The sequence below is a fragment of the Tauraco erythrolophus genome, chromosome 9 (genome assembly GCF_009769465.1).
Source record: "Tauraco erythrolophus isolate bTauEry1 chromosome 9, bTauEry1.pri, whole genome shotgun sequence".
NCBI classification, from domain to species: domain Eukaryota; kingdom Metazoa; phylum Chordata; class Aves; order Musophagiformes; family Musophagidae; genus Tauraco; species Tauraco erythrolophus.
In genome coordinates, this window is record NC_141473.1 from 24553004 (window position 1) to 24577303 (window position 24300).

General features: G+C 39.6%; 1 protein-coding gene across 1 annotated transcript in view; it reads left to right on the plus strand.

The window, feature by feature from the left end:
- The window catches only part of ADK (adenosine kinase), a 301153-nt gene that overhangs the window by 7084 nt on the left and 269769 nt on the right, over positions 1–24300 (plus strand). Inside the window, exon 2 of the mRNA XM_086616842.1 lies at positions 8508–8582. Coding sequence (XP_086472968.1) covers positions 8508–8582 — 75 coding nt within the window. The remainder of the gene's footprint in view (positions 1–8507; positions 8583–24300) is intronic.

A 24300-nucleotide genomic window follows, 5' to 3' on the forward strand; every position in this document is an offset into this window, starting at 1 on the left:
GGCTATGGGCACTGAAATTGTTAAACTAGGAATAATTTATTATTCAACATGGATCAGAGGATACAGGCATTATAAATTCAAATATAGTATTTAAATGTTATTAAAGTTCAAAATCCTCCATCAGGATTTGGGGATCTGTTGTACTGTATGCTGTGAAAGTAAGGGGATGGATGTGTTTTCCACTCCAATTAGTTTGACATTTCAAGACCCGTGACACACTTTAATAACGAGAATTTTGTAGGTGGTGATTAATATTTGCGTGTCCAGTTTGGAGAACTTAGGAAATTTGTCCTACATGAGGTATTGAACATAAATATTCCCGTTACTTTCAAGAGACACTATCAGTCCTTGAGCATCATGAACATTGCAAATTTTGGCATCTTCTTTTCTGACACACCCAAAAATGAGCAAATAGTTGAAAAGTTTGGCTTTATTTTTTCTGAGTATAATATTTGCATTTTGTAGATGAAGAGGAAGGGAAACTAAGGCTACGAACCACATGATTAGGAAGCTGTAAAGTTTAAATATGTCATGAGAGGTGACATAGCAGCACTTAACAGAACAACGTGGGATTCACTTCTGGCAAAACCAACCTCTTCTGACATCAGTTTCGTGAATCAGTGTTTCTGGTGCTGGTAAGTTAACAAAGTAAGTGCCAAATCTGCACAGAATAGCAGTAACAGCCAAACAAAGAGCAAGCGGGTAGGACGAGCGAAGAGTAGGAACCTGGCTTTATCCATGCTTTTCCCTTCTGATACGGCAGTTCTGCTTGGACGTCAGGCAGAAAAGAAACGGGTTAAGCAACGAAGGGCTGCCCTTTTTTTTCCCTGCAAACGGTGTAGAACAGGCCCACGTCTCGTCGGTGTCTCCACTCGTGCCCGGTTGGAAAGACAGGGTAACGTCCGGCAGCTACGTACCGCAGGCGGCTGCCAGGTGCTTCAGCAACCCGCAATGAAACAGATCTCCTCCCTGGAACTAAGGAGAGAGCCCGCGCCGCGCCCCGCGGCTGGCCAGCCCTGCCCCGCAGCGCCCGCTCGGCAGGGACGTGGGCTCCGCCGGCTGCGGGAGCCGATGCCTGGCGGTGGCGGCCGAGGCGAGGCGGAAGGCTTCGCAGAAGGTTACCTGAGGCGGCGTCGGGGTCTGACCCAACACACAAATAAAAAGAGTGAAAATGCCTTCTTGTCGAGTGTGTGAAAATCGCGCGTCGGGGACGGCGGCCGGGGAGGACGCGTGGCCCTGGGGCGGCGGGCGGACGCGCCGGGCGGGAGCGTGGCCGCTGGCCCGGGGAGCGGCTCCGGCCGGGGGGCGGTTCGGGTCCCCTCGGGAGCGCAGCGATTCCCACGGCCCCCTGACAGCTAAGGGGCAGCGATGCCAGGGGCTCCGCTGGCCATCTTTAATGTGGGCAAGACGGTAGACGGTAGAACGCCGCACCTCTTCGATACCTCGATTAAACGTTTTTTTTAATTAGCACTGGCGACCATGATTGCCTCCTCGGAGGGAGGCGACAGGAGGAGGAGGAGGAGGTGTGTGGGAGGCGCGTGCTCTCTGCCCGTACCAAAGATGGCGTCCGGGGCGCCGGGCAGGCGGCGCCACCCGGTACCGTGAGCTTCCGAACCGGGGCGCGGGGCCGGTCGGCAGCGCCCCGAGACCGCCGCTGCCTCCTCGCGGGGCTCCTCGCGCCCCGCCGCCAAGGAGGGCGCGGGCCCGCCCCCGCCGGCCGCCCAGCCAATGGCGGGACACGCGGGCGGACGGGGCGGGGCGGCGGCGCGCGGGTGGGTCGGCCGAGCCGTGGCCGCCGGCTCAGTCGCGGCCGAGGCGGGCGGCGCGCGGGCCGGTTCGCGCAGCGGTCGCAGCTGCCGGGCGAGGAGGCGACGCGGCTGCCAGCGGGGCTCCGCCGCGGGCGGCCGGGCTGGGAGCCATGCCCACCCTCAGGTAACGCCGCGCCTTGACGCAGCTCCTGCAGCCCATCCCGGGGGAACGGGCGGCGGGCGCTGATGCGCGCCTGTTCGCGGGGCGGGGGCGCCTGGCGCGATATTCCGCCGGAGCTCAGCAATTCCTTCCTTCTCCACCTGTGTAGTTTCAGGGAGTCGCGGAGTCGCGCGGCTTCGTTTCCTCCCGCCCTCTTCCTCTCTCCCGCTCTCTCCGCCGTGAGTTGGTTTTGCGGCTGCACGCCCCCGCGCCGCGCCCCCGGGGCGCGAAGGCAGACCGGGGCCGGGGGGTCACTCGCTCCCTGGGCGCACGGAGTTTATTTATGGCGGGCAGGTGGGCGCGCGCCGGCGTCGCCAACCGCCGCCAACGGTCGCCCTGGCGAGGGGCTCGCGTCGGCGCCGGGCGATGCCCGTCCTCAGCGTTCTCCTGCCCGGCCGGCCCTGGCGCGGCCGCCCGCCCCTGCCCGGGCGAGAGCCCCGAGCAGCGATGCGCCGGACCGGGCCGGGCTCCCGGAGGTGGAGCGCGGGGCGGCGACCGGGGCACGGCCGGGGGTTTCGTGCTGCGGCGGTGCCGCTGACACGGGTGGCACCTGAGCGCAGGCGGCCGCCGTCCGTAGCGGGGTCCCGCCCATGCGGGTCCGGGAGCGGCTGTCGTGGGACTCCGGCAGCCGCGTTCGAACCCTCAAGCATCGCTGTAGCGTGACCGGAACCGAATTTTAAATGAATCCCAAATAACGAGAAGCAGAGTAGTAGTAACAGGCAAGGCTCCAGCCGGTCCGTTGGAACTGCGGTGGTGTCAGTTTATCAGCGGTAACTGAAGAACGACAAACCCTTAACATTCGGCGAAAGGAATTATTGTGACCAGTTTTGTTTCCTTAAACACTTCGTCTTAACATGAGGTGGTATTGTGAGGTGAACTGGTAACCTTCATCACGTAGTTATTTTGGTCAGTCCTGCAGTTGCTAAAGAAATGCCTAAAATTACAGACTCTAAGTTCAGTCATCGTTCAAGGCGACTCTCCCATCTTCTCTCTCCACCCTCAAACTTTGGTTATCAGATTTCACACTGTTCCTGACAGAGGAGTACAGACTGCAACTCTTTGAATTGCAGTAGTATCTCACTATTGGAGCTTGTGGAGTTAGCACAGCTGCATGAGGAGCTGGGTAGTGGTGAAACAGTTTGTTGTTTTTTTCTGCGGCAGCCTTGCTTACATAAGGCCAAGGCTTTTAGGCTTGGCTTCTAAGTTGGAACCTGTGAATGTGTCACTCTAGAAGATGATGAAGGTTTCATAATAAATGACATCTTCACTGGAAATACTGTAACCATGTAATTCCTTAGCCAAATATTGCCTTTACTTAAGACCTAAGTAAGGAAAGCATGTGAGCAGTCCTACAGGTTACTTGTATTTTTAAGGTCCATATGCTAAAGCGATTTGCTGATGAGTAACGCCAAGGGAATTGTCTGAATTCTGGAATCATGCAATAATAGTTCTGAGGTATTTTTAGTGTCAGGCAAGTTATGGTTAACAGTAAACGTCATTCATTTATGTTTGTGTTGTGCAGGTAAGTGAGATGAAGGAAGGATGTTCTCAGTTGAGAAGTTACAGCTATTCGAATGCTATGAATTTGGTACTGTAGCTGTTTTGTTTTAACTACATGTATAAATTATTTTTGTTAAATTCAAATCTTGTGTTATGTGGGGTTTAACTATGTTCCTTTGTGACTGAAATGGATGTGCTGAGAATAGAATATGTCTTGTTTGGCCTTACTTTTAAGGGCATAATCAAAGCCTGTAGAAATACTAACATTTTAGGTTTTATGAAACCGTATCTTATATTTGTAAATGGAAGACTAGGCACACAGCAGGCTGTCATGCAGTTGGGACACTCAAATGTCCCAGTCATGTTTTATTAAGTCTTTCTGACTATAAAACGTCTTGGCATAAGAATTTAATCTTAAGTATACGCTACAGCTGCACAACAGTATAAGGTTGTTATAGCGCAATAAAAAAGGTCAAATTTTCAACTCAGCGTCCTTTACTATTAGTTACTATTATGTAGATGAGAAAATTTTTGCAGCAATTAACAAGAAAAAATACAAAGTATGTTTCAAGAAATAGTGGGATATCTGTGGGGTTTATTGTTTGTTTTTTGCTTTGTTTTTAAAGCAAGACATGACAGTATCCAAAGGCTCAAAATATTTCTCTGTTTCTGTGCCAGTAAATAATAATATACTTTCACTGATGTTTTGTTGTTGCGTTTCCACTGAAGTACGCAGCAGTATGGGAGGATGATAATATCGTGTGATAGGTAGATACAGCACTGCTAATGTTGAAACAGGACTGTCTTTCGAAAGATGCCTGCAACTGTAGAGGATTAGTAATGCATAATGGTGATGTTGGACACAGCTTTCCAGATCATTCAGTTGCGGTTAGTTTTGTTGACTTTTTAGAACTGATTGAAGGGGTAGCTCAGTACTGATGTGGGGTTTTTTGTTTGGTTGGGGTTTTTGTTTGTTTTCATCCAGTTTGGTTTCACTTCATTACTTCGGCAGTAAGATTAATACGTGAAACACTTTTCCCTAGTTGTGAAAAATCAATCATCTTGGCAATCTCCAAACAAAATGCCATAATTAGCAGGTGAAGGTTTATCTATATTTAATGAATTACATTGCTTGAACTTATAATTACAACTCACTCTTTTTCTAGTGCAAAGTTAAATACAAAGTCATAAAATATATTGCTTGTTGTCAAGAGTTTAGAATGTGAATACAGTGTATTATCCAGCTTTCTGTAAAGTAAGTTGCCATTGTTCCTGTAGTTTTGCTTGCTGGATGGACAGTGTATTTCTATGTCCAAACAAGTTTTAAATTTGTATGAACATCGTATTCTTAGTTTAGAGTTTAAAAAGTATATATTCTGTTCATGTATATATGTGCTCTGTGTGTGTGTGTTTGCATATATATACACACATATGCACAGGCTGCGTATCGTCAATTATATGTCCTTAATTTGTGTGGGTGGAGGAATTGTCACTTGTTTCTTGAAGAGCTGAGTCAAACGTTCTTTTGTAAGAGGTTAGTTGAGTTAAGCAAGAACATCCTTCTCAAATGATTAGACACCAGTACTCCCATGCAAAAGAAGGGACTGGAGAGAGTCAAGGAGGCTGTGAAGTACATAAGTGTTTGTTCTGTGTCTGTTGCAGAGACATACTTCCTAAATAACCTATCTATTGTGAAATCTCGTATTTCAGGAAAATATTGCTATATTTCTCACTGTGTTTTACATGTAGTTGGTTGGAAGTAATCAGTGAAATTTTATTCAATGCAGGTGTCCAGTGTAACAAATATAAGGCCAATAAGGTTCACATGTACTGCTGTACCAAGCGTTAAACTTGGTGAGACTGAATCAGTTTAATATCTCAGTTTCTTGCTCCACAAACTTGTAAATTTAGTATTCTTGAGGATCCTAAATATTATGTGTAATTTTATGTTTTTACAATATTACAAGAGTATATGTGATTTTATTTTTTTAATTTTTATTTTTACAGAGGAGCAAACTGTAGCCAAGTAACTGCTATACCTCATGTTGTATCACAAAAAAGCACAACAGTGTAACAGTGCAGATATTTCACAGCCCCTCATAAGGGAGGTGATATATGCTGCACTGAAATGTAGCCAGTATTGGGTTAATCAGGTTGAACATGCTAAGGATTTACACAGCCAAGTCTTTCTCTTCAACAGTGGAAACATTGGCCTTTTCAGATTGTGGTACACGAAGCTTGTATTAGGGAACACTGATCACAGTGGTGATCTTAAATGTCTGCTTAAACTTGTTGAATTTTTGAAATTTGCGACTTCAAAAGCGATTGTTTAGACTCTTACTGTTCTGCCCAGAAAGATATTTTTACCAAACACAGTGTCAGTTAAGGAATGACACAGCTACAGTCTCCAGTATAAATGAAGTGTATGGATTTTTCTCCTTTTTGCTAATGGAATGTTTGTATCTCGTTATATGCATGGAAGTTCTAGTACCTTGGGACTTAATTAATTCAAACACGTAGCTGAAACAACAAAAAATGCAGAAATACATGTTAATAAAAAGCACAAGGCTAACTGTTAGTGCATACTAGCTCATGTATTTAGATTATTTGGAAGAATAAGCTGAGTGTTATAACATGTGTACCTCTTTTCTTCATAGAGATCAGTTAATGTACTCAGTTTTATGTGTTTGAGAAGCTGTCAGGTTCTGCTATCCTACATTTGATTGTGAGAAACAACTATGCTGAAGCTGGGGAGAGTTTGCCATGAAGTTTCAGGAGAATATTTCTGAATATACACTTGACTAGTCTAGTGGTAGCTACCTTGGCTTTGAAACTTTCCATCCCAGATGGCACCATACCACGCAGCCTCTGGAATACTTGAACAAGGATGATTATAAAATACTGTGGGAGAACGAAGGCTTGAGGATGGAACAGGACTTGTATGTGATGTAAAGAGCTGTGTGGATTAAACGGCGCTGAACGTGCTGGTTGCTGCTGCTGCTGACGTGTTAGGAGTTTGTATGCGTGTTGTTGGCTCGATAGAGCTGCTGTGGATGTTAAACCAGTACAAAGTTGCTCTTGCGCCACTTCAAGTATATAGACCAGTATGTTCTGCAGCTCACAGCATGTTAAATGTTTAGTAGCTTCTGTTACGCTTTTCTGTTGAACAAGGTAGTGACCTCAACATGTCAGCTGTATTTCGTTGTCCTTCAGTACTACTGATACCATACTTAGTTTTTTAAATGGAGAGAATGTCCTGTCTTGGGACTCCAACTGCAATCACCGTTATCCTTATGTCTTCTTAACTGTCATCTGTCTCTCCATTTCTTCTAGGTAGATATAACTTATGACTATGTTATTTAGAAGAATCAATACTTCTTTTCACACTGACAAAAGTATTTAATGAGTCTTACAGGTTTTTACTAAGCAGATGTTACCTATCTCAGGAGTCAGCTGGATTTCTGGCTCTGTCTTCACAAAGCTGCATCTTCTACATTTCACTTAAAGTGATATGGGCTGTAAAGGCCTGTCTTTAAAGCTACGACAAAAAATAGGATACTTAAAGCATGGTTTGCTGTGCCTCAATATCAAGGTTACTAATCATGTTTTCCACTTCTTCATTTCCGGACTTCAGAATTTAGCATTTAATGGAGGCTAATGTGGCATCGTAAAGAGGAAGAAATTTGACTGTGTGCTTTTGGCAAGTAGCTTCAAATTTGACAAATATTTGTCAGCTAAGGGCTGTTCATAGCAGTTGTGAGAGGAAGTAAGTGAATTTTCCAAACTCTGTCAGACACAATTTATGAGATTGTTCCATATCATCTCCTTTCTGCTTGTTTTATATTTTTTTCTTATGCTGCTGAGTAGAAATTAATGAAATCTGTCATTTAGTAGGCAGACGTTGAGTCTCCAAAACATCTATCTTGCTCTAAATGGGCCAGAACGCTTAAAACTCACTCACTCTCTTTGAAATTCACCTGACACTGTTATGCAGCTTTAGATAAACTGCAGATAAACTTTGGATCCAACTGCAATGTTACAGTAGTACTTTTTGGGAAATGGAGAGACAGGGAATATGCTTTCTCTGCAAATACATAGTAAAGAGACAGACGTAAAGCGGAGGTAGAGAGACATAGTAAAGAGGAAGACGTATTTGGTGGTAATACTGAAGGTGGCTAGAGCGAGAGCTTGCCGTGCCAGTTGGAGGCAGCAGGTGTTATCTTAGCAAGGAAAGTGATGGGTTTGGATATAGTTTTAGGCAGCCTCTGAGAACAGCTGCATTCACTCCTACTTGACACTAGGCCACATATGTAATCCTTTGATATTTATGCATTATCACCCAGGTACATTGTATTCAGGAAAATGTAACACATGGTTTCTCAATGAATCTTAAAAAAAAATAAGTTATAGCCAGCTATTTCAGCTGTTTACAGTATCTCTGATGTCTTGTTTTTTATGTGGCAGAAGTCATGGTAATGAATTTCAAATTGATGTATAAGTACATATATTCCTATCAGTAGACAGCTATGCTGGTTAAGATGGCTGACAATGCAGAATCCTTAGTCTCTTAATTTCAGTTTATTAAAGCAGACTTAAGTTGCTAATTATTGATCAGCAGCAGAGTAAACCCAGCAACTAAGTTTGTTCTGTGAAACTATAACTTGGTCTGATGCTCCCCCTGTCTAGAATCTGATATTACAACCTGGATGCAATCTTTTAAAGCTTGAGAATGTGATATGCAGCTCTAATTCTTTGAGTTAATGGTAGCTTAGCAGAATATATACTTTTACGTATTTTTGCCTGCTTACGGTCCATATATTGATCGAAAAAGATTATTGTAGGATGGTACTTCACTCAAATTTGACTATCTATGTGCCATGTTTCCATGTGACTACTGTGCTGGGCAAAATGTGTATCTCTTTGTTCCTTAGTTGTGTTCAAGAAAAACTTTTCTCTCTAATAAAAAAAATGTCTTCAACGTTATACTAGCAGCAATAAACTACCACTAAGCTAACTTGAAATAATTGATTCTCTTACAGTGAAAATGTCCTGTTTGGAATGGGAAATCCTCTGCTTGATATCTGTGCAGTTGTGGACAAGGACTTCCTTGACAAGTAAGTCTTGATTTCTCTTTTTTTTTTTTTTTTAATGTCAGTTTTGTTTCCAGAATGCCTATAAATAAATGGAGGACTACCTGCTTGTGTAATGCTAAGTTTGTGCTGATCTATGTGGGATTCTGGACTTACGCTGAAATAAGCCAACATTGATCTAGCTATATGAAGCTGTGATGGTGTCAATGAAAAACTTCAGTGTTTTCATGTGGTTTTGATATTTATTGTTTTCTATCAACTATTTATTCTAGTCTCTTCATGCTGTGTTTGCTAGCCTGTAATTGGAAGCAATCGTCAATGTTAGTAAGATGTAGGTAGCTCTTGTATGAATATTTGTGTGCTACTTTTAGTGTACTCTTACAGTTCTTTTTCTTTCTTCAGTGATGACTTTGGGGCAAATAAGCCATTTCTGTAACACACCAAGAAAAGCTGTGCAAGTGTACCTTTTAAAAAAAAAATATTGTAATTTATCAGTCAAGAACAGGGCTACTTCTTATCATGTGGTATCTTATCTTGCTTAAGCCTCATTGTTATGCTACCATCCATATAACATATCACTGAATTGCTGTTTGTGTATTGCTGTTGGCATTAAGCTCACTCGTTCTCTGATCAGCTGAGATGTCTTTTCAAGAGGTGTAAAATATAATTGCTCTTTTAAATCCTTGTGCATGAGCTCACTTTCTTCCAGTTGCCGCTTTGTCTCTTGTTTGCAAGCGATCAGTAAGTTGATTTCATCTTTCAGTGCTCACGATTCTGTGTTTAATTTTTAAAGTGATAATATTTTTTTGTCTAGTCGTTCTTTTAGTTTTTAATGGGAGTACTGGATCAAGAATAAATTTTACATCACCAAACAAAAAAATAAGTTCAGAGTTTTTATTTGTGAATGTGTACTGTCAGCCACAAATCTTTTGTTCTGAAGCTTTTAATAATAGCAATGATTTGTTTTGCAATTGATATTTTATCCCTCAAGTTGTATCTAAAGGTGTGTTTAAGTGTGAACCCAAATATTATAAGCTGGAGGCAAAATACAAGAATGTAATCAAGTGTATCAGTCCCCAAAACATCTTGAACACTCAGGACATAGACTCAGCTTCTGAAAGGTAAATTACTCTGATGTAATTCTCTGCCTTGTCTTTCTACTGAAATAATTTGAAAACCAGTCTCTGAACACAAGTAATGCCCCCACTCCCAACCTTACTAATATCTTATAAATACCCCCAACTAATCCTTATAAATTGCTGTCATAAAAGAAGTGGTGGGATCTATATTGCAGAAGTGAAATCCTGTGAGAGTGCATTGTGCTTTTCACAGGATCTGATATGCTCTGGATAATTTAATTTAAAAATTATAATTCTTATGTAATCAAATTTGGGGCCTGTCAGGCAAGTTAAATTATCTTCTGGAACAGCGTATGATCTGTAAGCATTTCTTTACTGCCAAAATGCCTTTCTGGAGTACTGCATTATTTAAAGTGATCAGCAGTCCTTCAACAACAATTTCACAGGGGACCTGGTGATAGTGTGATGGCTCTGGTAATAACCTGAAAACTGAGAAGCTTGTCTGCCTTCTTCACATGTACCTGATTTTATTTCCAGCTCCCAATTTGTGAGTGTATGCATAGCAGTCCGTGTAACAAACAGACAGGCATGTTTCTACTGTAAGTCCAGCTACCTTTTGCAATACTTCGAGAAATAAGAATCAAATCCCACGCTTCCTCAGATTGTGAAGGGAGATAAAATAGCAAACCTAGCTGTAGAACAACTGCTAAAATAAAGTTATCTATTCGTATGCTGCAGGGAGGTGCAGTAACGTAGGTATTTCAGGACCGTGAAGCATTTGACAGAGGAATTGTTGATCATAACAGCCTAGTCTCTATATTTTTTCTTGTCAAACAAAATGTGCATCCATCTGTAGCCACGAAGCATCAGCTCTTGGTATCTTGGCAGTGATCAAGTAACTCTAGAGCCTGTGTCTTACTTTTTCAACTGGATTGGCATGTTTAATGGGGCCATGAGACCAGCTGGGCTCCGATTTGAGAACGTAGCTGAGTAAAATGAGGAAAGAGTTTAGGTAGACACCCATAAGAATTTTTGACCTTTAACTTTGTCACTGTTTTGTTAGTTTATCCTCCTTTTCTGTATAACCAGTTTCAAGAATAAATACCTGTGTTCAGAATAAAGGGCTTGATGTTGCAAGTTCAATCAACATGTGTTGTCAGTGCAATGAGAGAGTATTTAAAATGAGTTTGTTTTTACAAGTTCTATTAAGAAAATGCAAATGGAAACAGTTTAGTATTATGCAGGAAGTCTGAAGTGAGCCTTTTAACAATATTTAAATGGCCTACAATCCATGTTATAAATAAGCCTGAAAATAAATACATAATCGAGTCCTACCCCTGGCAGATTTGAAACAACTTGCTACCATGTAATATTGGTTTGAGGAAATAAGCAGTATTGAAGGGTTGGGTCGGTATTTTTGACTTGAGTTTCTGGCACAGCCCTGTCACCTTTCTTTCAAGGTGAATTTTGGTTTACTCTGGGCTCCAAAGTCTTTTGCTCTCTTGACAAGCTTTGGAAAGCTTTAAGCCTTCGCTAGACTATTTTGAGGAGAGATGGTCTTAATTTATAGCACAACAGAACTTCGCTGTGGCCAGCTTTTCAGACCACATCAGCACTCTGGCGTTACCTGAGCCACAGAAGCTTTGGCCTCTATCAGGTAGTTGTGTTTTCTGGGTCTCATTTTTTGTGTCTCTTCAGGGAGACAGTCTAAAAAAGTGTTAACAATGTTCATGGCACTGTTGAAAGCTGGTGATACCCACACCCACTTCCGTTTCTGTTCACAGAGCTGGAGAACAGTGTTGAAGTAACTATAATCCGTTGTATGTCCTTGTTTTGTCTGAGTGTCTGCATTAAAGAAATACCAAAAATTCATGTGTTGTGGTTTTTTTTGGGTTTTGGGGGGGGGGGTGTGTGTGTGTGTGTCTCCTTTTAATTTGCATTAACTCCACAACCTAACAGTACTTAGGTTTGTTTAATTTTTTTAGGGTAGAGATGCTTACTGAAAGAGCAGCTTTTTATGGGTGAGAGAGAAAAGAATAGAAAAAGGATTAATGCTTTGTGGGTGAATTGCTAACTATAGCTATGCTAATCTGTGAAAGTAACTTTGCTAACACGTATTCATTAAAGCTTTTGGTGTTCTACCTATGACATTAAACAGAAATGACTCCTTTACCTATTGAATCTGTAACAGACATTTAAGAATAACTTAATTCTATGCTACATATATTAAACTCTAATAGAGTGGGCACAGAAATTCTAATTAACATGGCAATGATGTTCTAAGACTCCATAGAAACTCAGTACTACTGACTCCTGTTCCAGTGTCCTGCTGTTAAAAGTTAGGAGGTGGCATCTGTTTCATTGCTCCCCCTAGAGCAGTCACTTTTGCAAATATTTAGTTTTTGACATTTATCTAACTATAGTTAATTTTTAGGCTGTAGAGATCTGGTCATTACTTGTTACCTCAAGTATATATCCAGTCGTTAAGAAGCACCTGTTCACAGAATAGATGAATCTTCTCTTGCTGTTGTCCAACATTTGGGTCTATGAATGAATTGAGGAGGTGAAGAGAATCATTATTGAAAAATTAATGTTAACAGAATAATTATGCTGGTCTTGGAACTTCTAAATATATGAAAACCGTATATCTTCCCTAATTAGCCAGTGGGAAGGTGAGGAAAATATTTGTAGTTGCCAGCACTTGTATAAGCATGTAAATATCTTTTAGCCTGTGCTCTTAAAAAGGAGTGGAGATATGTGGAAAATTGATATCTGTCCTATTTCTCACATCAAGGTTAAGGATGCTCATTGCTTTATTTCAGTCTGTTATCTGAGCTCTTGACCAGAGACATGATCTCATGACATGAGGTATGTTTACTAGTCTGGATGCTGAATTCCATTGTATTTGTCATCTCCAAACTGTTTGTTTGATCACCATCATTGTCCAGGATTACAAGTTGCTGTTTGATTTACTTGTTGGTTGTCAAAGCAGCCAAGTCTTTTTGTCCTTGTGTGGTGTTTCTTCTCCTTCCCCCCCTCCCTGCCTCTTTAAAGTCAGGGTCTATGGTAATCTTTGCACAAGTTCATTGAAGGTGCTTGGTGAAGACCTGTAGTTTTTAATAGCTTTCATGCCCTGTATCATCTGCACCTTAGTTCTCTTCCCTGACTCTTCTGTGACACTGTTGTAAATACAAACTATCTGTAAACCAAGAAATGGGTTTATATATATTTTTTTTTATATATCTCTGGTAAAACAGGTTTGAAGAAATGGGAGAGGAAGAATGAATGGGGTCTTCAAAGTGTGTTTGTGTTTTGGGATGATGGTTAATGTATGAAAGGAGGACATCATCATACTGAATGAAGAAACACTGTCATTTTGATCTGTAATTTCACAAATATGAGTATGGATGTGCTCAGTGCATTACCAACTTGTCTGCAGCGTTGAAAGTGGTTGGGTCATTACTGGAGATCCCAAGATGCTTGGTCATTCTCTACCTTTCCTCACTGCAGAGTACTGTTGGAGGGTGATGGATTAGTTACCTGCAGACTTTACTAATAGAGCCATGTTGACATCTGGTAAATTAAACTTTCTTGTTTGAGGCTGTTTTAGTGCTTGCTGTGATGGAAGCGAAGAAGATGTACATATTTGATCTTTTTTCCACTCTTGTGACAATTTGGATTATAAATTAGGAAAAGGTTTGAGAAGTGGCTGAAATGAAAAACATCTGCTTACTTGCGTTATGTTTAGGTTTGTCTGTGTAGCTGTGGCTTTAGCCATTCTATCATGTGTTATTCTCAACATTTTCAGTTTGTTACCTTTGCTTGTATCCAACAGAAGCCTTTAACTTCCCATGGCAAGAAAAAAAAACCAACCACCACTCATGCGGTTAACTCATAAAGTGGCTAAGGGTCTAAATAGTTTATACACAATCAGAAGTGATTCTTAATCTGTTCACCAAACTCGTGGTCTCTTAAGGCTTGAATGCAAAACAAGCCCTTCCCCGAAAACACGTGCTGGAGTGAGCTTGAAGACTGAGAAAGACAAGTAGTGATTCTGTACTAGGAGGTTACAGGATGAAAGAATACACAAGCTGCAGATACAGACTTTGCTGCCAAATTTAGGTGAGAAGAAGAAGAACAGACTTACAGTTTTTTCAGTTTTACTAATGTGTTTCCTTTGACTTTGGGTGCTTCATCCAACCCTCTCGAACAGGTTAATGGGTTTTTGTATTGCTTTGAGTTGGGGATTGTGTCATCTGTCTGTACAGTGCTGAAGGTATGGAAAATACTCAGTAATAATTTTAAAACTTGTCCTTGAAAATTTACCCTTTTTTGAAGGTAGTTTGCTATATAATGTTCCATTCTTTCAATAATCCTTGTGAAAGATGGCTTCTGAAACTATCTATCTGTTGCATTGGCTCATTTGGCAGAGAAGCCGAACAGCTGAGAGTTCTTTATTATTACCTTGTGTTTTGAGGTGTATCTGTAGAAGTCAATTTAGCTTATCTCAGGGTCTGACCATAGAACTTGGTTGAAACTGTTGAGCCAAGTTGCATCATCTGACTGCTGTTAAATTATAAAAAACTTAAGTGTTTGCAAAAACTTAGAGTACTGATAGCTGTCTTAAAATGATCCCCTCAGTACTAACGTGTCTACAAATTTGGTAGCATTCCTGACAGCATAATCAGAACTTTATACAAGCCTGGTAATTTCTCCTAGCGTATTTAGTTAATTGTGTAGTTTAAATGAGCAAAATACTAGAGTTAAGTTACCTTTGGAAAAAACTCTTTGAAAAAATCTACCCTATGCAAGGACAAAGCTCTGAATGAGGTGCTGTGATGTTTTCAGGGCTTGAAAAATGGTTATAGAAGAGCTTGTAACTACTTATTTACCTGTAAAATGGGATGTAACGTGTTCATGAATAGGAAGTATTTCACTTGGTGTTATCTCTTCTCTTTATTGTGTGTTTTTGCTTTCTTAAATACTTGCTTAGTAATAAACTGCAAATCAGAACTACTTTTTTTTGTTTTCCATTTCTTCAGAAAACTTGCTAATTTATTACATGTCAATAGAACATGTCTAGTTCTTGGATTAGTTGTTTTCTTTAGAGTAACCTTGAGACACATGGCAGACTGACACGCACACACAGCTTATCTGTATTTTCCCTTCACTGCCAAGTAAAAATTTGTTTAACAAAACTTTGAGTTGCGTTGCAAGGCAAATAATGAAATACTGGGTTCCATTTGCCTCCTCAAGGCAAACAAGGAACTTTAAGTGAAAGAGCTCTATGAATTAAGTGTTTCTGTTTTTAACTAGGCAATAATATTAAATGAAAAGACTTACTGAAGATGCCTCTGATGGAAAAGGTTTCTTAGTAGAGAGCTGCAGTTGATCCAAAACCAGATGGTAGAACTTTCTGTTTGGAAGTGGTACTTGCTGTTTATACTGAAACTTTTCATCTTAAGAGTTTCCTGATTGCACAATTACAAGATTGATTTTTATTTAGAATACAGTAGATAAAAACTGTGATTCGTGTTCTGGGTATGGTTGCAGGCATTCTTTTTAGTTACAAGGTAATAAGATGCAATTTTAATAGTTTTCCATTCCCATCCTGCTTCTCCAACCCAAAATTTCTGACATCATAGGAAAGGCTAGAGTTGTTTTTCTAGTTAATATAGTAATGTACTGCAACAGTGTCTCACTTGTGAATTGAGGGACAGAAGAGTCATGTCAAAAATTAACAATTACTTGTCAAATTCTCAGGTTTTTTACTGTAGATGAAATTGATTTGTTGTCTCATAGAAAAGACAACTTTTTAATGATAGCATTTTTGAAGTGGTTGGAATACTTTCAGCTCTTAAAAAACTTCAGTTTTCAAAAAATTATGTATCTAAGTGAACTACAGTGCTCATTACTACTTGATTGCTTTTGCTTCATTCATCTCAATTGGAATCTCAGTAGCTTTTCTTCCCAAGTTACACGTATCAAGATGAGAGGGATTCTGTCCTTCCCTTGAAGTTCAACACTAATTTTTAACGTTTCTTTTTAGTAATTTGCTATTTCATCAGGCTGTTCCTGAACAATATGCAAATACCATGTCAGTGTTACTGTTAACTGTACCCTCAGTTATGAGGTGCTTATGCTGCTGTTGATCCCTGATTCTGTGCTTGTCCTCTGTGTCATGTAGCCATGTCCAGGCCTGCTCTGTGCTTTGCCTCTTCCTGTCCTGTTCCTTTTTGGAGTGTTGGACCTGTGATCTGTGCTGTAGCCACAGAGACAGGGTGGAGGCAGCCTGTCTTCCTCTTAATTACTGGTGTTCTTGTTTTCCTGTAGTCAAGGGCTGGAGAAGGGTAAACCAGCTGATTGAGTGCGATTGTGTTTCTGTCAGGGCAGAACCATCAGTACTCCAAGTTACTGGAGACTAAGTTTGTGTTGTAGGCTTCAGGATGTCATGAAGCCTGTAGTTATTTACCTAGTAAGTTCAGATTAAATGCAGAGCTGGGGACAAAGATCGCTCATTTCACAAACCCTTGATTCTCTGCTTTAATGTGATAATAGAATAGTTAAATGAAGGTGTTGTGTGTTCTTTTTTAAAAAATTATTATGAGATTCAATTGTGAATTGATCTACTGATGTAGATATTTGTGCTGTGTGTCCTGCTATGTCATTAGGTTCTTATTTTGAACCTATGCCAAATCCTATAAAATAATGCTATATCTTGTAGGACAACTCAAAAATTGCACTCAGAAAAGCTCTGCCTCTTTGCAAGCTGCATGAATTAATTTTAACATACAAATTGTCTGAATTTTTTATTTCTACTTTAAACTTGTACGTTTATGTCTATCTTATTATCAGATGAAGACTAGGAAGCTATGGCTAAACAACTGAGAGTGATTATTTTTCCAGCTTGCTCCAGTGATTTATTTTTCCCTTGTGAAGTGACAGAAAATGTGATTAAGTTTCAGTGCAAGAGTCTGAGATGCATATGATGAAGTGTAAAGGGGAACATATGACTGTCTAATATGACAAGCTGTAACAAATGAACAGCAGCAAGAAATTGTAGAAATACAAATACTACAATGGACGTTTTTTTCAATGCTTGTATTTTTGATGCTGGTTCTTATTCTTTTTAGGCAATAGGAGCTTCACACTGGTAGGAAGATAAGCAATAAAGATCACTGTAAAATTATCCTAGACAAGAACTGTAGTTACAATGTAAATATTTTAATTTCTAATATTTATATTTCCCTGGTCTTCCAGTAGAAGAGGCAAAGTGTTCCGGAATCTCATGTGTCTCTTGGGAACTTTTTTTTTTGTAGAGTTGCTGTGTGGAAATAAGATTGAAGACCTTCCGCCAAATCTGATTGCTGTAACTTCACTTTTGCAAGAGTGAAGTTGTTCCAGTGTACTTCACTGAAGCTATTTTGGTTTTGAATTGTGCTTGTGATGTTAGGTACAGCAGTACTAACAACAACTAAAGTACTAAACAGAATGAAACTGTTAGTTGGTCTACATTAGGTAAAGTGTTTGGATGTGTATCTTGATTAGATATGGTATCAATTTCAAAGTCTGTAGTATTTTTAGTCTAGATTACAGTTCCACAAGCTTGGAGTTGTTGGAGCATTTCAGAAGATTGTGGACTGGGAATTAGCTATCTTCTTTACTTAAGGGGGAAAAAAAGAAAGCTAATCTTGCCACCTTTGCAAAAGTTAGCCTGTGCAAAATCCCTGACTTCTTTCTTTAGCGGCTTTTGTGCTGGGGACATGGCTAGCATATATGAGCTAAGGCAAACTGCAGAGTTGTATCAACATATTCCACCATTCAAATACCAAATTCATTAAGATGAGTAAGTTGCTTTAGTGATTGCTAGCTTTTTATTGTTTTGAAAGCACCAACTACAAATTCCTGCTTTGGCTAATAAAGTCTGAGGAGTAGCTGACTTATTTTCAAAAGTAGGACATTTCGAGTTTTATGTGTGAATTGGGGTAAAAAGTTAATAAAAGAAGGCTGGCAACTTTAAAAAATAGGAAGATATTTTGAATTTCAAATTTTTACTGACTCACAGAAATTAGAAATGCACAAAACACCTCTTTGTACAACTAGCCCTGGATCAAAACTGTTATTCAGCCAAAGAGGGAAGCTCATTTAGGCCATAAATGGCAGCAACTGACCAAGTACCTGAGTCCCTTTTTACTCTGCCAGATGCTTGGATGTCTGAGTTTGATGTTGCAGCTACTACTGTGGGTGAAGGGTTAAGATAAAAAACAGTGGCTGTGGCTAGAGGCGAAAGGGAGGAACAGATCTTCCTAGAAACAGTAATTACTGTTCTGACAAGATCTATGTCTGACCCTCTAGTGGCAAGCTCTCAAGAGCTCTTCCCTGAATCTCCATCTTGGTATTGCTCCTTCATTTTTTAGGATGAAATTAGAATTTTCAGTGCGGTAAAGAAACCTCTGCCATTTTCCATATGTTACGTTTTCCAATAAAGTTACCGCCTTTAGTGGCTTGGACGAGTTCTTTCATCATGGCTGGAATTTCACAGTAGTTGCAACACTTGTCTGTAGCTCGCCACTTGCTCTAGTCAGTGTTAAAAATTGTTTTTAGAGATGGCAAATTAAGGCACATGAACTCCCTGACAATTCTCTGCTTAAGTTTCTGTAAGCCAAACTGCCCTGTAACAACTGCTCAGATGCAGAGACAGATCAAGAAAGAGATGTAGCATTTAGGCACCACGGAGACTCATTTAAATTGCAATAATAGTATGGAATTGATATTTCTGCCTACCCTGTCACAAAGAGAAAGGCATTCATGAAGTTGTGTAGTGGGAAAATGGAATACATCTTAAACTGTATTTTTTAAATAGATAAGAAAAAGTTTTAACTACTATGTAAGACTTGCTGTTAGTTTCCTTATGATTTCTAAATGGAGCAATGCATTTTGCAATAAATATGATATACCAGTCTTTTTCTCTTTGTCCCTATGAATGATTAAAAGGTCAATTCTTAGCATTTTTATGTCAATGAAGTATTTTAACATCAATCAAGATTCAATACAGCCTGAGCGCTTCCAGCATCCTCCTTTGGGAGGATTTTATTGCTTGAAAGTAATATTCTGGGCTGACATTGTAGTTTGAGTTCTACACTGGTGAATAATTTTCTTTTACTGTTTTCACTGATTTTTATTGATGTGGCCTTTTTGCTTTGTGCTGCTTTGTGCTAGAGATTAAAATACTTGTATTTGAGAAATTCTGTTTTCATTTTTTTTTCTTTTGGAGATAGAGGCAGAACAGATCTAGTATGGTGACAAAAGTTGTAGTTCAGTTATGAAATGTATTGCATGTTGATGGAATCATAGAATGGTTAGGGTTGGAAGGGACCTCAAAGATCATCTAGTTCCACCCCCCCTGCCATGGACAGGGACTCACATCTTTTACATTTGCAACAGTGTAAGGTTACTGCCTTTGTTAGTTTGTCCAAAGTATTAACCTGTATTTTACTGTAGAAGTAGAGCCTATCGAACTTCATCCTGACACCTAAAGCGCATTGCTTTGCAAGTCTGCCTTCTCCTGGGAAGAAGTGATGAAGAATTTGTTTTCAAGTGTAAAGAAGCTCAGTTGAGTAGCTGGCACTGCATCTGGGGGTTGCGTCCACAACCTCACTACTCTGCCTTCCCCAGATGATGTTTTGTTACAATTTCTGTTTCAAAGCAGAACTCCTTACCCAGCAAGGAGGCATTGGAGGATTTTCAGTACTAACGCTGACAAGATCTTTTATAGAACTGATACAAGTTGGTCTGAACAATAAATTTTAAAGTGATAATAGCAAGTAATTGTGGATAACAAGGAAAAGAACAGGAACCCTTCAGATTATTACTGTTTGGATTATGTACGTGTTACTTTTGATGAGGTTTTTTTGGTAAGTTTTCATGCAAATGAAACTTTAATACAAGATTGTGAAAGCTAGTTTGTGTTTGTAATCAAAATTAATTTAACTGCAAAGCAATGTTTATTTCTGGTTCAAAAAAAAAGTATGTAAAAGTTATTATTTCGGAACAGAAACAGTGCAAAATGGCTGGTATGACTAAAGAAATGGTTTAAATATTGAAGACTCAAAGGAATAATACTAAAAGAATATGTTGAAGAGTTCAGTCTATAAGCAGAGCTGCCTATAGTTCTGCACAAACTAAATTAATATTTTATTCCTTGATGAAGTTACTAAAGGTCAACCAAATATGTCTACCAGTGATAAGCATAGAATTCAGAGTACTAATTTACAAAAAAAAATGTACAACATGTACAATTTTTTAAAAGCTGCTTGCAGTCAGATATTTCAAAAATTATTACTGAAAAAATATTTTTCTTTAGCCGTATACTGAAAGTGTGTAGATGTCTTAAATTTTTAGCTCACTAGTTTATAGTTAAGAAAACTGTTTTGACAAGGCTGCTACTATATGCTTAAGTCCAGAGTGATAGGGCTGACTCTGTTTAAATGATCATAGTTTTCCGCAGTCTGGTGATTAACAGGCTTTGAACTTTCCTGGCTTTCTTAATCCCTTTTAATCATTTAAACCTATTATTGTTTTGACTTCAATTCCAAAACCCTTTAAATCTGTCTTACAATATTAATAGTTGATTAAAGTCCTGATTTCCAACCAAATTATCAGTGGGGAGCCTATCTTACTACACTGAATAATTTAGAAACAACTGTTTAGGAGAATGTTGATCAAGGTAGGGGAGGGAGGGAAACCAAAGAAAAAACACCAGAAAAACTATACCTAGTAATGTTTATATTTTAATTAGTGATCATATCCATGCAAGAAATTGGGGAAGCAAAATGCTTCTAATTTATTACATCAATAACTGTGTTTCTTTTTTCCTCTAAGTTTCAGGAGTGTAATTTTAAGTTAATTCTGTGTTTGAAATTTAAATCCATCTTTCATTTTCATAATAAGTATTGTGGTAAAAAAAATGTTTATGCTGATATTTTTGGGGATCCCTTTCACCTAGAAATTCCAAGTTTTTTTTTCTCAAAAACAGAGGTTTGTATCGTATGTGATGCAGCCAAATAGGACTCCACTTCTACTAGTACACAGGAACTGGGTACTAATAACTGAGTAAAAACAAAAACATCAGAAATTCGTCCATGGGTTCTCCACGATGTTTCTTCATTCTCTCAGCCCTGACATTTCTATTCCAGTAGCAGTATTTCAAGTCTGGAATTTTTTAATAAATGTAATGACTGAGATCTGTGGTTTGAGTTGCACTTAAACTTTTCCATAAGCAGATGATTTGTTTTGTTAAGCGGTGTAATTCTCTGCCAGGATGATACTCTCCTTAGCTGGACTTGATTCTTTGTCATTGATAACTATGAAGTAATTTATTTTCAGCAGTCTTCAGATAGAAGTATCTTAACCTTCTGTTGCTATTTTTTCATGTCTCTTTCCCATTGCCATTAGTGCGTGCTTTATTCCTGCCTGCGTTTCTTCTTCCCATGCTAAAAGCTTTAGCTATATGTTTTTCTGTTTAAAAATGGAAGAGGATGAAATAATTAGTGAGACTCTGTTTTGGTTTTCTTTTTCATTTTTGTTTGTTTGCTCTGTCTTGTTTCCATATTAAAGTATTTCATTGATGTCTTCAATGTTTGACATAAGTTGGAAGCTCAGGTTGAGTTAGTTGCAGATAAACACCTGGTTTCCCCCTTCTCCAAATTACTGCTCTGTGGGATGTCTTTACTCCTGTCTATGTTTTTATTATTTTTATTTACCTACTTGGCTCTGCATCTGCCTGTATTTCGAAGTTTCTGTGCTTGAATGGGTTTGTCTTACTGTCTGCTAGAATATTCTGTTGTCACTGCATAGCCTTGCCAGTCTGCTGTCATCTATGGTTTTCATCGGTAGCTACTGTACTTAACTCTAGATCGCTCATAAGTGTGTGGCATGGTGTTGGCAAACTAGTGCTGATCCATCTTGAAGTCGATCTGAGATGTGCATTCTCTCACAGCCCTAACGTTTTCCCAAAGGAATGTCTGAAAAGTCTTTTAGACAGTTTATTCTTTTGTTGGTATAATTGAACTATTGTGAAACTTGGCTTTTTCTGGAAGCAGGTTTTCTTTGGGATTGTATCAATGTCATACAATCCCTCTTTAATCTGTATTTTTCAAGGAAGAGATTCTGAACTTGCAGTTTGTATTTGACAATAAAGCAGTATCTGTGCAATAAGGAATTTTTCTAAGATTGTATACTTGTACAAGGTTATTTTAGAGTAACAATGAATGGTGATCAGCTGTCATTAAAACCTGAAATTATTTGAGAAGGGATCCCTGTGTTTCTATCAATTTGAGGCTGAGCAAGAATATTAAAAGGTAGGTGAGACCAGCTGCCCTGTTAAGGAACAGGAGACAGGCTAAAAAGGAGAGAAATTCTGAGGGAATGGGGAGTGCAGTGCCTTTCAGATGGTGAAGCTGGGAGTCTATAGCAAAGCAACAGAAAAATTATGGAAAAAATGAAGAAGCAAATATTAAACTGGCAGAATAAAACTAGTGCAAGTCAAGGATCCTTCCTGAGACTTTCAGGATATGAATCAAAGCCCTTTACTGTTTGTTGTTTGTTTTTTTTTTTAATCGGGGAAGGGGAGGAAGATGTCTTAAAACAAATATTTGGACTAGGGTGTGTGTATCTGTGGTAGTTACACAAAACTTTAATTTTGGTTTGGCTGGTTGCATCTGGTCCGTCCTGAATTTGGCTGCTGAATTTATACATAAGGTGTGGTCTGGGTTGTGGTTTTTTGTTTTCATCTTGAATTCGAAAATGCACAGCCCCTAAAATCTGGCTTAGCAAGCTTAAAAAAACAATCCAAACAAATACAAGTCATGGTATTTATACTCCATATTTGTGTACGTGGAAAAGATTACTAGGCTCATCAGAAGCGTCAGACTGCATTAGACTTAACTGAAATTTCTAAGCACCTGTAGCCTTGTCAAAAATGCAGAAATGCTGCCTTGCTTTAAGTAGTATTACTGTTGTAGGAAAAGCAGATCAAGTATTGCCTTTTGATCTCTATAATGCAGTCAGAAGAAATGGAGTTAGCAGTTATGGCAGCATTGCTCATACTGTCTGATACATTGCAGATGGAAGTTGAGAAACAGGCTGACCTTCTAGACCCGTCTCCCATAAATCTGATGTGCTAGAAACATTTTAGGAGCTTCTGTTGTACTTGCTTTGTGCTTTGGTCTGTAAATGCTCATGAGTATGCAGTCTTGTAGCAGGTTCACACATGGTTTTGTTCCTGACCTGGAAGATCTTGTGGGATGCATTAATGGTGTTTGGTAGAAAGCAGTCAATACAGTCTGAAAAAGGACATGTGAGCAACAATGTCCCACAGGCTGGTTGTCCTAGATTTCATAAGATTAATAATTAAAAAAAACCCCAAACAACCAAACCCAACAGAAAAAGAACTGCATTTCTTTTTTTGGAACAGTGAAAGTAGCCTTAAGATCACATGAAAGTTGAAGCAACATAATTGCTGAATCATTCTTATGGAAACTTCTTTAGATTAATCTGAAATACAGGAAGACTATATTGAAGTCCTTAAGGTTTCTTAATGGCTTAGTTGAAAATTTAGGAAGAAATGCTTCTGCAGAGCTCTGTCTTAAAAGGTCTTGTCTTTTACTGATAAAGCATGGCCTAGTATAGCATAAATTATACTTGTCTTGTCCAGTTAATACAACCAACGTGCTTTAGGTCTCTGACAGAAATCAGACTCTGTTCCTTTTTTTGATGATGTTGCAGAAAAATTAAAAAAACATTCTGGAAATCTACCCTTTCATACATTCCATTTTTAATCTGTCTGGGAAATACTTAAAACAGTAACTGCAGCAAAGCATGTCAAATAAGCTTATGGAATAGCAAAGCTAAAGTGCATTTGAAGGGGAGCAAGGTTAGTCAGAGCCATGTACTTTGACAGAAAGTTCATATTTGTTTGTGCATCAATCAAGGCAGAGCAATGTCTGCACAGACACGTTTGGAGCTTCCTAGGGTGCTTTACTCTCACAACTTTGCATTACTGAAATAGTTTTATTCTTTTTTATGCTGACTACTCATATTCATGCTTAATGAAAAAAAAAAAACAACCCTCTTATAAAATCATAGAATGGTTTGGGTTGGAAGGGACCTCAAAGATCATCTAGTTCCAACCCCCCTGCCATGGGAAGGGACACCCTCCACTACACCAGGTTGCTCAACGCCTCATCCAACCTGGCCTTGAACACTTCCAGGGATGGGGCATCCACAACTTCTCTGGGCAACCTGTTCCAGTGCCTCACCACTCTCAAAGTGAAGAATTTCTTTCCTGTATCTAATCTAAATCTCCCCACTTTCAGTTTAAAGCCATTGCCCTTTGTCCTATCACTACATGCCCTTGTAAAAAGTCCCTCTCCAGCTTTCCTGTAGGCCCCCTTTAAGTACTGGAAAGCTGCAATATGATCACCCCAGAGCCTTCTCTTCTCCAGGCTGAACAACAGCCCCAACTCTCCCAGCCTGTCTTCATAGGAGAGGTGCTTTAGCCCTCGGATCATCTAGTGTCTTATCTCTAGTGTCTTGTTCCTTCACATGTATTGTTGAAAATATTGATGAAAATATTATTCTGATATGTATACAGTTTTGTGTAC